The following is an 18,337-nucleotide window of genomic DNA, read 5'->3' as shown; positions in this document are numbered from 1 at the left end:
CGAAAGGTATTAGAAAAGGGTATTACTTTGCTAGTGGGGAGCTGGTTGCAGGCATATGTTTTGAATTTTCGATCATTCTATTTGTAGAAAGATTTGGAAGCAGGGTTATTGTATTGAAATAAAATGCTGGATCGAGAAAAGTCCATTTCAAGAGGGAATGGTTAGCTGGAAGGAAGGGCTTTATCCGGTCAGTGTTTGGGCAGCCAGGTCTGGAGAATAATGGACTTCCTGAGTGTAACTGGACGCTTCCGGATGACTCGACAGTTGGGTCAGGTCACCGGGGTGGGGGTGGCACAGGCCAGCAGAGTAGGAGCCCAGTGACTCCTGGAGCTCCGAGTTGCTGGGCCTCAGAGGGGAACTAAAATGACCCCAAGGCAAATGCGGTCCAGATCCCAGAGCATTTGCTAATCACGGGAAAATGAAATATTGCGAATGTGTTCCTGACAATAAGTTTTCCTTTTCTGAATCATGAAAAGCTAATTTAAAGCAACCACTGTAATGCAGCATTAGGATGCGCTCAGCCCAGTGCATCTAGCTGGCCAGGGCCCTGGCTGGGGCAGCTCCCCCCGCCTCCGCGATGGTGAAGGTCACATCCTGACCCTACTCCAAGTCCAGGTGAGGGTGCAGAGGGACGGTGGGAAGTATGTCACACTTTGGCAGAATCAGGGCTCTTGAGTCAGCATCTTAGAACAGCAGGACATTGATGAATATTTAATAACTGAGAGAATGGGGTGACAAATGAGGATCTCTGCTCTCCAGGTCACAATCCAAGCTCTGGACAAGCACAACTGCTGCAGTTCCCTGGAAAGGCCCCAGGGACGCCCTGACCCCCTTCTGTTCTGTACGCAGGAAATACCCTTTCCCTCCACCTCTGCCAAACGACTTCTCCAGGGCAACCTCATGTAGGACGGCTTCCTGGTTAACTCCACACCCCACTGCAGGCTGAGCCCCCCTCTTCCATGCCCCACCACATCAGAGCACTCACTACAGCCCCAGGGGGCCAGCGCCTTGCTCACTAGGCCATGAGCCTCCTGTGAGCTCAGCTAGACCTTTATAGAGTTCAGCCTTACTAGGCACCATGCACCTAGTGTGCTGCTAGATGTGTCATAAAGGATAGGTCAGGCTGTGTTAGAGGGCCACAACATACCCTTGGAGTGGATATACTGCAATCCCTATTTTACAGATGAGCCCAAGGTCACCTTGTTAGTAAGTGGTCTGTTCAACACCTGTGGTAGGCAGAAAAAGGGCCCCCAAATGACGCCCACACCCTAATCCTCAATATGTGTGGCAAATGGGACTCATGTGGCAAATGGGACTTTGAGGATGCAATTAAGTTTGGATTTTGGGAGGGGAGATTCTCCTGAATGGTCTAGATAGGTGCAATATGATCATAGGGCCCTTATAAGAGGCAGGCAGGAGGGTTAGACGCAGAGATGATGTGACACAGAAGCAAAAGCCAGAGAGACAGAGATTGGCAGATGCATGCTGCTGGCCTTGAAGATGGAGGGGGCGGGGGGCTATGAGCCAAGGAATGCAGGTACCTCGGGAAGCTGGAAGAAGCAGAGAAATATACTCTCCCCTAGAGTCTGCAAGAGTAACACTGTCCTGCCAACAACATAATTTCAGGACTTCCAACCTGCAGAACTGTAAGATGACAAATTTGCATGGTCACGAGCCACCATGTTTGTGATTTGTTACAGCAGCCACAGGAAACTCATACGGTGCCCTTGAGCTAGACAACAGGGCAGCTGTACTGATATGGAAGGGAAGGAGCACACTGCATTTACAGAAGAGGTGGTTCAAAAGGCCGTTCTGAGAAGGTGTGCAGGGCCACAGCTGGTTCTGGCACACATGCTCTCTGCCCTCCTAGGGAAGTTTGTGCAGCAATCTGAAGTCCCAAGAAAGGATTGGCTGAAGTACACCGAGCTCTAGGAAGTCATAAGCCTGAGGTGGGTCCCTAAGCTTGTCATTTCCAGGAACTCTCTGAGCATCCCTGATGCCAGGGAGGCTCAGTCCACATGCAGGGACTCTCACGGCAAATGTACCACTGCCCAAAGGGTACCTCAGTCCTCAGCAGGAGGGTGGGGACAGGAGAGGCAGGCTGGGAGCTGCAGGGCAGCAGTCCCCCATCTCTCTACCCCCGCCAGGAGGTGGTTCAGGTCCCCAGGCAGTCAGGCTGCCAATCTCACTGTCAGCCACAAGGATGCTGAGAATTCAAAGAAGGTAACTTCCTACTGCTCTTGCTTTTGAAAAGCTCAGTGCATGAGTCAGGTTGTCAGTTTGCCTGCCTGTCTGGCGCTCTGGCTCGTGCTCTCTTTCTCTCTCTGGTCAGGCAGTTTGAGAAGGACTAATCTGATGAGATAATAAATACCAGCCTTGGTCACCAGGAATCTAAGGCGTGCAGCCAGCTGAGTCACACAGTGGCGGTGGCTCAGAGAGCGCCGTGGAGTTCCATCTGACCTCACTTTGGAAATGAGGCCAGATGCTGTAATATAGCAGGGCACCAAAGAGCACATTTGACTCCAAAAAGCTTCAAGTGCTGTGTGTGCTCTGGCCACGGAATGCTTTTTTGGAAGGGAGCATTATAACATGCCCTGTAACTTAAGAAGGGGGAGATTACTGAGTCCGGAGAAAGGCTAGGAAGGAATGGCCACTAGGGATGCTTCAGGCCACAAGGATTTGGCCTGTAGCAGTAGCCACTGTCCCAAAGTGACCTCACTTGGCTAAAAGGTGTCTTAAATCACTAAACCATTCAGAGCCCATCCAACCACCTGACCTGTGTATAGTGAGTGCCTTCTTTGTGCTTGTCATCGCATTCACCCAGAATGAGATTGAGACCCCACCCTGGCCTCAGGGCCTTCCTGGCCCAGCTGGTGAGGAGGCCAGGACTAAGGCCTGGTCAAGTTCCAGAGATGAAGCACAAGGTCCCAGATAGCACAGGCCTCCTCCTTCTGCACCCAAGTGGACCCATGAGGCCTGAGGAGCACTGGGAGATGCCCTCACAGACGCGATGACCAGGATGCTCCTTCCTGCCCCTCAGAGAGGTCCAAGTACAGAGGGGAGTCTTTGGCTGGTGAGGCAGCAGTCTCCATGATAGGACCCAGCCTTCAGAAACAACCATCTCTGTTCTCCTTGCTTGGTTGCTGCTTTCACATCACACTGAAAACCCAAGCCTTGAGAAGGACTCATCATTTTCTGTCCTAGTTTACTGTCCTCATCACTCCTGAAACCGAAACCTCACAACCAAAGTCTGAGGCCCATATTGGATTTCCCTTCCCTCAGAGCTTGCCTGGCTCTCTGCCTGCCTGACCACAGTGGTCTTGCCACAGCCGGTGTCCCCAGCCAGAACTGAGGTCACCATGGCAAGGTGGCGGGAGGAGGGAGAATGACAAGACAGGGTGGGAACTGTGCTCTTAGAAAGTGCTCTCTATAGGATTTGCTGCTGGAATCTTGGAGCAGGACAGAGGCAGTAAGCCCTGGGGTGAGGAGTCCATTGAGCCCTGGCTGCCCTCCATGGCCCTAGACCTCTAGCCTCAGAAGATGGGTCAACGGAGGAGAGACGTGCCCAGGGGACTTATTATTCCCTGCTTTACATCCGGGCATCTGTTAGACTGTGGAGCTTCAGTGGAACTTTGTTCTAGGCCTGGTTCTTTGGTATGGTTGCACATAATGTGTTACATATGGCCTTTGGGTCAATTGGCCTGGGTTCAAATCCCAGCCTTACAACATCAGGAAATTGACTTCCGGGTTCTGAATTTGAGCTTCACTTTCTTTAAATTGTAGTCATTTTCCCTGTCTCTGATGCTGGGAGTTAGAAGGGACAGGCCACACTGAGCATCTGGCTCAGCATCCCATTCACAGGAAGCAGTGAGTGGACAGCCTCTAATTGCCCCTACAGTGGCTTCCTGGCTTCCGGTCCATCTGAGCATCTTTTCTGGAACACACAAGTCTGTCACTCCACTTTTAGAACCAAAATGGTTTTCAAGGCCCTCAAACATCTGTCTCCATGTTCTTCCTCTGAGCTCTGGTATCCAGGCCTCCCATCTGCTGTCCTTTCTGTGGGCCTTCCCGTTCAAGGGCTCTGTGTCAGGAGCAATCTCTCCCTGTCCTTCCTGATCACAGACTACTCATGCATCCAGTCCGCAGTGACTTTCTCTTTGGCACCCTCAGCCTTTGGTTGGGGTCCTTGTTTGAGCATCAAGAAGCACCCACATACTCAGAGTGGGTGTGTGTGGGGTCCCACCTGTCTGCCCAACTACCTGTGAAGCTATCTGAGGGTAGGGGTCATGGCTGACTCTTCTCTGTCACTCCCTAGGGCACATAGTAGTTGCTCACACATCTCTCCTCACTGGACCACACTGAGCCCTCAGGAGGGGCCTATATTTGCATGCCCAGTGCCTGGCACAGCCCCAGACCTGCCAGGGAGCCAATAACTCCAGCTGAATGGAGGGAAGTTTCATAGATGGTGAGCTGCAGGAGCAATGCTCAGGGACACGGAGCGAGCTCCCCAGCCCCATTGCTCTGCGCCCATTAGTGGCAGCCACCTACCTGGTCCCCAGAGCGTGACGCACTGCTGCTCATGGGTCTGACAGATGCCGTTGTAGCAGTAGCCATCCACCCCCTGACATGGGTGCCCATCGTGCAGGTACACATTGGCTGGGCAGTGCGGACTGGCACCCGTGCAGAACTCTGGGAGGTCGCAGGAATTGCTGGAGTCCCTGCACGCCGTTCCCGCAGGTTTCAGCTGGAAGGAGAGGCTGTTTATAGCACGTACACTGTGGGAAAGGGGGGACCAGCTGCCCAGCAGCACTCCTGGGGTAGAATGGACCAAGGCCATTCTCATGAAGCCTCACATCAAAGGGCAAGGATTCCAAAGGAAGAGAGGGACAGAGAGTCACTAAGTAAACAGAATCTTGCTCTGGGCTCCACTATGGGGGTGGGCAAGGCTGCTTCTTTTTAATTTAATGCAATATTAGGGTTTTCTGATGAGCAGACCAGCTGGTTGCTGGCACCTGTCACTTCGAGGAGGAGTAGGAAGGGAGTGTTGGCTGGTAGGCTCCTTAATTCTGAAGGTCTCTGGTCGCCAGCACCGTCATGTGTTTTACAATGGTGTGCACTTACAGTGTTAGTGCTTGTGGCCAAGATGACAAAAATCATCCCAAGGGCTGGGTCACAATAATATTTCACTTTGTCATCAAATCATGGAGTTGGAAACCTGTCTGCAGGACATCACCGAGAGGAGTGAAGAGCGAAGCAAGGGAGCAATAAAAGACATTCGGGACCGCTGGCCAATGCCTCATCTTTACGTGGTTGAAGAAATAAAGGCACAGAGTGGTTGGTCAGAGGCTACACAACCAATGAATTACCCTCCGCCCATCTCTGGCACTTTCCACAGCCAGCTTCCTTTACTGTTCCCCAGGCATTAATCACAAGTAGAAAGGGCAGGTGGGATATTTCAAGCTGGGCCTGGGATGGTGTAATGCACTTCTGAATCACTGTGCTCTAGCGGGGGAGCTAAGAGGGAGTTTCCTACGAGCACAATGCCAAAATCAATTGCTTAATTAAAAAAGAAATAAAGTCTATCCTTGGAATCTTTGAATCAAAAGCTCAGGCTTCTAGTCAGTCGGGTCTCAGCTCTGAATAATGAGACAAACCCTGGAATTGCCAAAACAAATGCAGTCATGGAGGCAGGAATGGCTAAAGTAGGAAAGTGCTGAGATTGGCTGGGCCGGGCTACATTGGCCAGCAAGCACCTTGTGTTAGGAGGACCTCAGGATGAAGCTGTTGACATAAAACCCCTGGAACATCAGGCAGGGCTGGGTGACCAGGGTGGGGCCTGGCTCTCCAGTGGGTCTCATGATGGTGATGGGACTTCACGTGCCTGCAATGGCACAACTGGAACATTTAACGCTGAGCTGGAGTTTTGTGGAAAAATTGCTTTTCACCCATAAATAAATAACTTATCCCAGAGGACTCAATGCTGAAGTGTGCATTTCACATGAAGATGGGGTGACAGTAAGAACAGGCAGTGGGAGACGCCAGCTGGTGCAGAGGTGTCGGGAAGCCATCCTGCCGTGTTGCTTGTCTTGCATCCGAGTGGAACCACCTGAACCTGGGGGTGGCCTTGGGGTCTAGAGGACTCACCTGACAGTTTTCACAGCACAGCCCATGTGCGCACACAGCATCTGGTTTCAGGGTGCACGTGGTAGCATTGCAGCAGAGATTCATACATTCCTGGAGAGGGGAGTGGGATTCATTTGACACGGTCGCGTGGGGCAACTACTCACGGAAGATGGTGACTATAAAGGGAAGGAGGAACCAGAGGGCCTGGCCCTTGAACTGAAAACCAGCCTGACTGAGAGCATCTTTATCTGTAAGAAAGCCAAGCCTCTGTTAAGTGTTTACGAGCTGATGGGGTCTGTGATCCCTGGGAAGAGTCAGTAGCCCTTGACACCTTTCGTCAAGGCCATGGGAGCCTGCACAGGAAGGCTGGCTACCGAATCCAGCCACGTTGGCTGCACTTGGGGCTCCGCAGGGAGGTCTCTGATTAATGCAGGTCTAACTTAGTGCAGTGAACTAACTGTACCAGGGTCACCGGAATACTTTGAATATACTTATTTAAAAATACACAGAGATGCGTACAAACTTGACTCTTCAAATCCTGACTTTTTTCATCTGGGGCGTGCTGGCAGGAAATGAAGTCCAGTCAATTGTGTTTGGACCACAGGTCCCTGTAATCTGACCAAATGCTTGTAGCCAAGACTCTTGCTCAGCACAGGTGAGCTGCCTCACCTGACAGGGCACCTCTCAGATCTGAAATGCACAGTATAATGACCAAGATGCTGGCAGGAGGGCTGCGGGCTGTGCCCACATCAAATATTAGATGTATTTGTTCTCTCTGAAATGAGAGAAAATGACCTCCTTCATTGAGCTGTGCTTCCCAAGTACCCGTTTTTTTCTAACAAAAAACTATAGGGTATGGACACCTTTCGCTTAGCTGTCCACAAAAGGTCTATACATATTATCTAGGTGTTCAGGAAGTCCTTGCACTTTAGAGCATTCTAATAACTTGGAGTTTACACATTTTAAGAGAAACGGAATTATCAGAAGGAAGAGTTGAGTCTTTAGTATTAATTTATCATTGTCCTTTTATTTACTACAGGACGTGAGCAGAATAATGTGCATACTATTAGCTAGAGTGAAGCCAATCATGGACTATTTTAATAGTACAGTTGCTTACCCCTGAAAACCATTTTCTGTAAATGAATTTATCATTAGTATTATAGATGCAATTGATAAAATCCTGTTGATAATCCAGAAGATTTAGGATTATTCTAGATCTCTGAACTATACCCTGCATAAGGCTGTGAATTTCACTCTCATTTGGTGTTTACCATTTGCTCCTATTGTACATACATCCAAAGTTATTAAATTTTAAATTTTTCAAGGACTTCATAAACATCCAGAATGTCTAATATACACAATAAAACTGCTAACCAGAAGTCATAGCTGTAACTTTCTTAACAGTAAGGGTTTCTAACTCATGGACTTATCATCCTAAAAAGTTTAGGAACCTGTTTTTCTTTCTTTCTTTTTTTTTTTTAAAGGAGTCCATTGATTGCATTCCTGACCAGTGCCATCAAATATACAGCAGTGTCGTCCTGTTCAATAAAGTCTAAATGGCTCTACTAATGAGACACTAACTAAATTACAGATTTACCTGAGCTCCTAAGCTAAATCAGCCATCTGAAAACTAGGCCCTAAGATTCTTTGAGAACTACTTCCCCACCCCCGACCAAATCACCAAATAATATAAGCAGCCGCTCAAATGGAAATGCAGCCAAGTAGAATGGCTTTGACTTCAAAGGGGATTGATAATGTGAGAAAGATAACTAAGTTTAAAAGATATTTGCAGGCTACTGGCATTCTATTGACTTTAAACAAGGAGATAAGGCTGCTTTCCCAACCCTGTTAGCTGGATGAATGAGTGAGTTGTCAGGATATCCCTATGGTGGTTGTAAATCCCATGCCCTGTACAAGTGGCTTCAGCAGCCACTTGCCTTCTTAACTACTAGGATCTATTTCTTCTGCAGTACTGTATTTATCAGAAGAGACAAATTCTTCATCTGTTGATACAGATTATTTTAGTACTCAATAGAAAAGTTCAACAGAGCCAATGAACCCTAAGTCTCCAAAGAAAAAAGACTAATGAAGCCATTAGAAGAACTCTCTGCAAAGGCCCTGTCATTCTTGGGTTGTGGGCGGTAGACAGATCCTTGATCACAATGGATCAGGATCAGTCTACAGTGCAGCTTCTTGAAAACAGTGGGAATTATTTCTGGGAGCATGGGGCAGAAGCTGGGTCCAGTTGTGAGCTGGGGAAGTTGCTCACTGATGTGGTGACACACTGAGTCCTTCTGTGGGCCAGGGGGTGTGTGGGTCAACATGAAGCACCCAGGGTCTAGGCACTGGGGAGGGGGATAAAGAGCCCAGGTGAACGGAGCTCAGGTCTGACTGGTCATAGCAGTTTGGAAACTGGATTTGGGTTGTTACGCTCTTGGACACAGCTTAAAAAGCAAAAACTAAAGATCTGGAAATTGAAGCAAAGCCTTGCCTGTGACTCTGGAAGATTTCTTGGACAAAAGGCCTTTGGATGAGGAAAATGACAGTTCTATTCAAATATCAAGAAATTATCCTGTGAAATAAGGACCCTAACCATAGAAATATACAGTTGAGGACTATATGCAGGCATATAGTCTCCATAAGGAGAGTTTGGTTCAATCAGTGCTGTCCTGAGACACTATCCTGCCTGGAGAGATAGTTAGCACCCTGTCAAAGCCAATGCCTCCGCAATGGCGGTGAAGTTGAGGATCACATCAGTGGCTGGCAAATTTGAGGCACTCACAGACTTGCTGATGGGATGGTGGTGATGAGGATGCTGGTGGTAGAGATGGCAGTGATGGTAGTGATAGTGGTGCTGATGGGGATGCTGGGGATGGAGGTCATGGCAGTGATGGTGGTGGTGGCAGTGATGGCAGTAGGGATGGTGGTGGTGGTAGGGATGAAGATGACAGCGATCACAGTAGGGTGATAATGGTGGTGGGGTGGTGGTGGTGGTGGTGAGGGTGGCAGCAGTGCCGGTACTGGTACTAGAATATGGGGCAAGTGATTGCTGATGGTCATTCTAAACCTGAGAGTTCAGGGCTCTATGAAGAGCTGTTAAATTTATTTAGATTAAATAAACAATTACAAGGAGTTCAAATCAAAGACGAACCGTTTTAAGTCCACATGGCCTCTCCTGAGAACTATGAGTAATTTAAACTAATTTTGATTTTCTTCTTCAAGTAATTAACAAAGTCTCTAAGGAATTTCCCCTTTGCATGCCCCATTCCGTGACAGTTTCAAGTTTTCCTCCGCTAATCTTAAGAAGGGTTTCTATAGCCCCCTGCACGAGGACTGGCTCCTGTACAGCAGTCACCCCCCGCACATTGTGAGCAAAATCCCTGCTGCTCTGGTCAGTGCTGTTATCGCTGATGAATCCCAGGTCTGGAAAGGGCGCACAAACATTTGCTGGAGCCACCCCTAGCAGGCCCATCCCCTGGTACTTATCCACTCCGACATTCTTGCAGAAATGGCCAGACCGAGACCAAGACTGGGCCTGCTGGTATGGGAAACCACAGAGGCCCAGAGATTAAGCAGATGAAGGAGATTCTAGGACCAGTTGTCTGATAAACACAGGAATTCGAGGGCTATCCCAGGGTCTCTGCACATTTCCCTCCACCCGGGAGCCCCCTTTCAGAGCAGCTCTCCAGGACATGCTCTTGCTAAGCCCTCGCCGAGCCTGTCTGCGAGTCCAGCCAAGCCCGCCTTGAACCCGTCTACCATTTCAGCTTGCATCAGCTCTCGGGGAGGGAATCCCACATGCAGACTGCTTGCAGTACAAACTGCCTGCTTTGATTTATTCTAAACACCACCTCCTCCAAGCTTCCAGGAGGCACTTGTTTTACCAGGAGGTCTCACTGTGTCCCCTCTGCCTTTCTCTTTCCTTCTAGAGATTATTCAGAGATTAAAACCGTGGCCGTTATAATTTTATGTTGATGAACACTATCTGGGGCCCCTAAGGAAACCAGAGATTTTCCTGACATCGGCTGGAAAACAGGGTTAGACGAGCCCGTTGCTGGATAAAAATGTTCCCTGCTTCCGCTTATTGCTTCTGAAAGCTAACGAGCCAGGAGGCAGCAGCCCGGAGCCTCAGGTCTGCATACAGAGGAGGCTGTGGCATCGGAGGGAACTGCAGCTTGGGGGGGTTGGGGCGGGGGGGCTCTTGGTGCAAAATGAATGCTGCTTATTCAAATTCCCCTCTGGTTGCCTGCCTTGCAAAGAGAAAGAAATGATGCTTATTAGCCATCTGAAGCTAGCACTCCAAAACTTTCTTCTCTGTTAAACCCACAGCTAAATTTTTTTTTTTTTTTTTTTTTATTGTTTCTGTCCTCATCTCGCCTCACCTATACGGTGTCCTTCAATAGAGGAGATCCTTGATCTTTTAAAACCAGCACTACAACTTATTCTGTGCGCAATCGTAACAATTCAAGAGGGCCACCCCGGCCTGTGCAGCTGGTCGTTGAGGTGGCCATTTGGGACACTCCCATCCTGAGTTTCTAGCACTTTCTGCTGCATCATTCTTCCCGGCGTGTGTGCCTTTGCCAGCTGCAGATGCAAGGCAAGGGTCCCGGGATGTGTCTCTTACCTCAGGCTCCCCACAGTCACACTCCTCTCCTTGTTCCACGTATCCGTTCCCGCACTTCTGGCCTCCGAAAGACTGCTTCACTTCGGGCAGGTTGAAGAGGCACATGCCCATGCCCTTCTCCAGGCTGGCCTCCAGGTCCTTCTTGCTACAGCTGCTGAACACCATGGGGAATGGGAACCTGCAGGGAAGGACTGGGACAGTCAGTGGTCGAGGCGCAGAGCACCCACCTATGGCACCCACCAATGACACCTGCCCAATGTGGCCGCCATTGGTCCCCACCAACCAAGGCTTAACTACCTTGCCCAACACGGGGCGTGTTCAGCTACCTCTTGGGACCCATTCCTCTATGGCACCAACACTACCAAGGAGGAAGTAGTCTATCAAAAAAAAAATGCAGAGCATTTTCTCATATGCATGTTGGCCATGTCTATGTCTTCCTCTGTGAAATTTCTAAACATTATATGTTCTCATTCATTTGGGGAATATAAATAATAGTGAAAGGGAATATAAGGGAAGGGAGAAGAAATGTGTGGGAAATATCAGAAAGGGAGACAGAACGTAAAGACTGTTAACTCTGGGAAACAAACTAGGGGTGGTGGAAGGGGAGAAGGGCGGGGGGTGGGAGTGAATGCGTGACGGGCACTGGGGGTTATTCTGTATGTTAGTAAATTGAACACCAATAAAAAATAAATTAAAAAAAATGACCTTTTGATGGTTTTCCCATCAACAAATTTAGCCAGGATCTCGTTACAGACGATTATCAGCAGTTCTGTATGAAATGATATAATGAAAACTGCATTCTTGGGACCTGCGGTTTCCAATATGAACACATACCAATGTCCTTAGTGGAAAGTACAAAGAAGATGTGAGAACAAGTGACTGCATTTAGCAATTCCACGGCCGCATGGAAACAACCCCACTGGAGGTCAGGGCCAGCTGAAACTGGTGTGTGGGTTTACCAGGGACAAATCACTGCTTCCCAAAGCATAGCTGTGAGAGAATGGAGGTGGCCAGAAATGCAGGTCCTGCTCTTGTCTCAAACTACCAGGGCGACGAAGGGATACGGCAAAGCTGGCCAACTGCCCTGCAAAGTTCATGTCCTCCCTTCCATGGTCTAGACAGGCTGGTCCCCCCCGCCCCACCGTGCCCACTCCAGGGTGGGCTATATGACTAATTCTTGGCAGTGGAACGTGAGCAGAGGTGAAGTGATGTGGAACACTTCTGGTTGAATATAGTTAAGTGAGTTCTTCCTTAGGTCCTTTCTTTCCCCTCTGCCAGCTGAGCTCAGGGTATTATTCCAAATGTCCCAGGAGGTGAAAGAGCCATACATGCCACTGGTCCTGACTCATTGCTGGGAGGGAAGCCACCTGTAGCTTAGAGCCCCGGGGTGTCATATGGAAGGGAAACACACCTCGATTACGGTAAGCCACCAAAAATCAGTGGCTTGTTTCCTACAGCAGCTAGTGTCACCTAACACAAGTAGAGTATCTCCCTCTCTCTTCAAATGCATTTTCTCCTATATTGAGGCAGCAGTGATTATAAGGGACAAGCATGCCAGAAACCCAGAAGGTTTTATTACCTAGTGAGGAAGCAGGGGCCTGCTGACCAGCAAGCCTAAACATCTTCTTTCCACACAGACGTTTAGGATGACTTTACAACTGGATCCTAATCAATTGGCCAAACCAAAGCAAGCTGCTACATTTTCCTGAAGATGACAGGCTGGCCACCATTTGATACAGTTTGGCAATATTTTGAGATCAGGATAATTTCCTGGTAATAAACTGGTAACGCTGTCTTATTCACCCCCCACCCCAAGTGTTTTCTATCAGTCGCAGGTTATTAACTCTGGAGTAAAATTCTAATCTATGAATAAATTAAGAAGTGCAAATCTTGCTCTTGGATGGAAAGGCAATAATAAACTAGGACTTATTTATAGTGCCGTCACAAAGTTCCTTTTGAAATCTTTATAATTTTCCTTGTCAGACAGATCATTCTTGATACCAAAATGATGCTGAATAGCTTCAAATGATGATCACAAGAAAATTCTAATTTTATCAATTTAGAAGTGCTTTGTATTGAAAAGACAATGGGTACATTACAGAGGGAACTCAGAGCACTTCTTCGCTTTGCAAAGACATAAGTTTCATCAAGGCAAGGAGATCAGACTTTCTTCTGAGTTGAGAGTCCTAGGACACTTATGTATGTCAGGGCCTGATCCAGGAGACCAAACGTCATTCTTATGTACTATGTAACTGAGTGTTGTGATGAATTCTTACTCGTTCGTTCTGGAAAAGAACTGATTTCTAGAATGTTTTAACAGTTCATTAGAAAAGACACTAGGATCACCTGTACATCTCAGGAAGGGTTTAGAGCAAGAATAACAGTAGTTGAGAGAAGCCCAATGAAAGAGTGGTATGAATCACCCTGTTTCCCAAGTGGGCAGAGGATGTCCTCCAGAGGCTAGAGGGCCGAGACTAGCTCCAGTTCCAGCTTAGACATCTATCTCATTGTCTTGCAAAAATAAATACATATTGGGTTTTAGGGAAAGGACATGAAAGAAAAGGAAGAGACAGTAATAAGGTGAATGGGATCGGTTTAAGTCTAGGATTTAAACTGCAGAGTGTTTGGGAAAGGAGAGGAGATCCTTGCTGGCGAAACTATGCTTGTGTGCCCGTGCGAGATGCTGTCACCTTTTATCTGTGTTGTAATGAATCTCTATTTCTCTTAGAAATAGGGGGATGAAAAAAACAGAAAAATCCTGGCCATTATGGAGCTAGCACTCCAGTGGGGCAGGAAGGTGCTGCATAAGGTAAGGGGGCCAATTAAGTGTGCTAGAAAAGGGTGTCAAAGACAAAAATAAAACAGGCAAGAAGGAGAGGTTGTGTGTGGGAAGAACAGAACTTTTAGGAAGGCTGGTAGGGAAAGACATCATTGGGGGTGGGGGGTAGCATTTGAAAATTTCCCACCAGAGGGATGAGAGGGACCAAGCTGTGGGCACATCTAAAGAAGGAATGTTCCAGGCACAGGGAAGAGCTGGTGCAAAGATCCAGTGGAGAGATATGACTGCACTAGAGGAATTTGCTCAATAGAAAGCCCCTAGGCCACCTGAGATCATGCCAATGGCAAGAAGACTACCAACAAATATCATTAAGTGGCAGTGGTGGGACTCTGCCCTGAATGGACCAGGTACTGATAACAGCTGAAAGTATTTTTCATAAGAACTACAAATTCTTATTATTGTCTCCCTTTTTAGCAAACTTAAAAAACAGATTTTAGAGAAAGAATGTGCAGGAGGGAGGAGCAGAGGGAGAGAGAGAGAGAATGAGTCTGAAGTAGACCGTGCTGAGCCCTACATTGGGCTCAGTCTCATAACCCTGAGATCATGGCCTGAGCCCAAACCAAGAGTTGTACACTCAACCAACTGAGCCACCCAGAACAAACTATTTTTGAATGACAAGCAAATAGAGAATATCTAAAAGTTATATATAGGGCAGACCGGGGACTCAGGGGTTTAATGCCGCCTTCAGCCCAGGGTGTGATCCTGGAGACCCAGGATCGGGTCCCATGTCAGGCTCCCTACATGGAGCCTGCTTCTCCCTCTGCCCGTGTCTCTGCCTCTCTCTCTCTCTCTCTGTCTCTCATGAATAAATAAATAAAATCTTAAAAAAAAAGTTATATATAACCTAATGGGCCTTCCTCCAGTAAACAGAATTTAGTGAGGTAAAATGATTTCAAATCTCCAAAAGGAATTTGATGGCACCAAATATTAGATTCCTCTAATTGTAATACAATCCTAATCGACACATATTTGAAAATGTTTGACATCCAAATAGGCATGGTTGCACAATGCTTAGTGGATAACTGAGGTCTTGGCTTAAGGAGTCAAAGAACAGTTCACTCATCCTTGTGAAAAATGTGCCAATGGACCACGAACACAGTATGGAAGCTACTCCCCAAGACGGTGTCAAGAAACCATGGACAGGATCTATCAGCCCAGTGATTATTAAGACTGCTACTTCTTCAACTCAGTCACACGTAAAAGAATGATACCAGGAACATGCCTGGCGCGGCCAAGCTCATCACCCCACTTCCTAGGTGCCGACTCTGCCTCTGAGCTTTGGATGACAGCAGAATTAAACCTTTTGGGTAGTTTGTTCACTACTCTTTTTATGGAATCACCCACCTATTTACTCAAGAAGTAGTCTTCAAGAGGCTATTACTATGTTCAAAGCTCTGAGGAGGATCAAATAATTCAAATATGGCTGGAGCCCTTCCCTGTCCCCTTGTAGAACCTTTGCCAAGGGAACTATCGGACACACCCATGCCCCACACTGCCTCTCCATCCATAGAAGTAGAATATGGACATATATTTGCATATACATAAAATAAATATATTTTGCACGCTTATCCACGTAAATACAGAATGTATATAAAAACAAATTGTATATAATTATAATGCAGATAATTATATTTAGTTGATATAAACAGATGTATTTTTAAAAATATGTATGGAGAAACTTCTTTAAGCTGGGTGGCATGGTGGGTGCTTTCTCAAGTAATATTCTTTTTTTTTTTTTGCTTTTAGACTTAAAACTTCAAAGCAATCCAGTGAGACAGGTACTATTCTCATTTTGCCAATAAGAGGAAGGGTTGGTTTAAGACTTTACAGTTAGAGAATGGCGGACACTGGATTTAATTCTGAGTTCAGTTATTTAAAAATCCCATCTTCCTCATTACTGAGGGCAGTTCACACTGCATTACCTGTAGGAACGCCTGGAATGTGGACAGTGATCAATAAGCCCTAATGTACTGATTTAAATACGAAGGACAAATCCTCCCACTGTCCAACATGCGCCAGGATGAGTGGTTCTCAAAGTGCGGGCCCTGAGTCAGCATCACTTGGCAAACTACTAGAAATGCAAAAATGTCCAGGCCTTACCCAGACCTACTAAGTCAGAAAAACTCAGGGGTGGGGCCCAGCAACTTGTATTTTAATAAGCCCTCAAGGTGATTTTTTAAAAATTGAGGTAAAATTCACATAATGTCAAGTCCACTACTTAAAAGTATACAATGTAGTCACTTTTAGTATGTTCATAATGTTGTGCCACCATCGCCCCAAACATTTATTTTCCTTATCACCCCAAACAAACCCCATACCCATCAAGCAGTCCTCCCCTCAGCCCCTGTCAACCACGAACCTGTCTCTTTGGATTTGCCTGTTCTGGAACTCTCATAGAAATGCAATTGTACATTATGTGACCTTTGTCTGGCTTTTTTCACTAAACATAATGTTTTCAAGGTTCATCCACACTGTGACACTACTTATCAAAATTAAGGTTTGGGAGCAACTGACCTAGATTTAAAATTCAGGTGGCATTAAGGTAATAGGGACAAACCCACATCTGCTTATGTCAGAAAAGGAGAAATACAATCTAGGTGCATCGTAGGTCACCTTTTCATGCACTCAGATTAGAAAGTTTGGTTTTACGCTGTGTTTCCATTTCTTAAGGAAACCCAATGTACAGCATCTTGAAAACAGTACGTGATTTTAGGCAGGTGCTAAAAATGCCCCGTGAGTATCTGTCATCTTTAAAGGTCAAATTCAAATCATGAATACATTTTCAAATATCTTTCAGTGTCATACCAGAATGACCAACTAATCATCACACGTCATACTAATTAAGGAGCCAAGGAAGGTTCTGGTCATAAAACATGAGGTTTCTATTCCTAAGCAAGTACTCTCCTCTTGCTTCCAACTCCACCATATGGTAATTCCTCCTTCCTTTGGTTCGAACTGTTTCTGTCTCCTGGTAGAGCTGGATTCCCACTGGTGAAAAGAGCACTGCGTGGAGCCACGTAGTTGCCCATAACATCGAAGATCCTCTGCAGCCCAGGGTCAGTGGTTTAAAACGACAAGCCTCAGTTCCTCCCAGAGCTTTCAGGAAGCTCATCACAATACGCTTTTTAATAGTTCTGGTAAATTATCCCAAATATGTCAGGGCGGCAGCTAATTGAGTTGACATATAGCAATGATAGACTGGTGTAAAGCGATAAAATGGGAGAATTATTTAGAAAAGAAGTCCTTCTGGCAAGATACTTGCCCTCTGCACAAGAACACTTTCAAATGACTCTACCTAGGCCCCAGAAAAGTGCTGCTTTCCGCTCACGGGCGGACGCCACGCCAGAGCGATTGGCTCCTGCCCAGATGTGACCTCTTCCATCACACATAGCCGCCTTTGCCTCTAGTTTTTAACTACGAAGGTTGGAAATACGTGGACCAAACAGACAGCTGGGAGATTCTGGGGAAAAAAAAAACAACAAAAAACAAAAAAAACAAACCCAAAACACAAAACCCACTTTCAAAAGAGGAACGCCACTTATGGCTTTTCACTGTAAATGCAGACAAGGCTTAATATTTTAGCCGTCACAAAGCTGCCAAGGAAAACATTATTAGGGGTTACTTTTACTTTGACAAATCTGCAGTCAGAAAATTTTTTGCTTGCAGGCACCTGTTGTGCATTTCACTGCTATATTTTTGGGGTGAACCCTACTAAAGCCAGTTTATCAGCTCTGACAGTAGAGGTCGGGAGTTACCAGTCTTGCAAAAGCTCTCCGGGTATTACCTGGAGACAATGGCCTTTCTTGTTGGAAACCAGGCAGCCTGGGAAAGCAGGTGTGACAGGGCTGGATTCACGGGGACTGTCGGTGACCGTGCGCCCGGTTCCCTGAGACACCCCTGCCCTTCGCAGCTCTGAGTTCTGGGGGTGACATTGGTCTGTGTGTTGACCACAGGAAAGACATGGGAGTGACCCGGGGAAGGAGGGGAAGTGGCCTGGCAGCTGCTGAGAATACAACTGTGCTCGGCTGACACAACTGTGTGACAGGAAAAGCCAATGTTGCAGGAAACCGGGATGGATGGGAAGCCTTCCAGATTTGCTTCAATTGATTGGAAAAGAAAAAAACAGCCGCCGTCTCACTTCTCCCACAGCTGATAAATGATTAAGGCATAGCTAGTTTTAGAAAATATGTTGCCGATGTGCTGCTTCCCACTGATTTCTTTTTTGCAGGCTAGAGTGGAGTTTTATTTCCTCCTGACAGCAGAAGTGACTGATCCAGCAGGCCTGGGGGGTGGGGGTGGGGCTCGGAACAGGTAGAGAAGAACTGAACGTGGAAGACGGAGTCTGACCACCCCGTCTACCAAAACTAAAGCCAAGTTTTAAAACTGAGCCTCAGTCTTCACATCCATAGAATGGGGTAAGCACAATGACCTCACGCGCCACGGGTTAGGATAAAACAGGACAAGTCGGGATCCCTGGGTGGCGCAGCGGTTTGGCGCCTGCCTTTGGCCCAGGGCGTGATCCTGGAGACCCGGGATCGAATCCCACATCGGGCTCCCGGTGCATGGAGCCTGCTTCTGCCTGTGTCTCTGCCTCTCTCTCTCTGTATCTGTCATAAATAAATAAAATATTAAAAAAAAAAAAACAGGACAAGTCTCCAGTTAACTTCACGGCTCCGTGAGGTGCGAGTTGTCAGTATTCATAGGAAGAAGCTGTGTCTTTCTTTTTAGAGTTGCTGCTTTGGCTACTTCAA

The 18,337-nt window shown here is 47.2% G+C and overlaps 1 protein-coding gene across 1 annotated transcript in view; it reads right to left on the bottom strand.

Moving 5' to 3' along the window:
- ADAM12 (ADAM metallopeptidase domain 12) overlaps positions 1 to 18,337 on the bottom strand; it is a 329,912-nt gene that overhangs the window by 45,465 nt on the left and 266,110 nt on the right. The window contains exons 12-14 of the mRNA XM_072804906.1: positions 10,748 to 10,925; positions 6,145 to 6,234; positions 4,549 to 4,744 (exon numbers count right to left, since the gene is read on the bottom strand). Of these exons, the coding sequence (XP_072661007.1) occupies positions 4,549 to 4,744; positions 6,145 to 6,234; positions 10,748 to 10,925 (464 nt within the window). The remainder of the gene's footprint in view (positions 1 to 4,548; positions 4,745 to 6,144; positions 6,235 to 10,747; positions 10,926 to 18,337) is intronic.

Source organism: Canis lupus, chromosome 29 (assembly GCF_048164855.1).
Source record: "Canis lupus baileyi chromosome 29, mCanLup2.hap1, whole genome shotgun sequence".
Taxonomy (NCBI): domain Eukaryota; kingdom Metazoa; phylum Chordata; class Mammalia; order Carnivora; family Canidae; genus Canis; species Canis lupus.
This window is presented reverse-complemented; position numbering and strand designations above follow the sequence as displayed.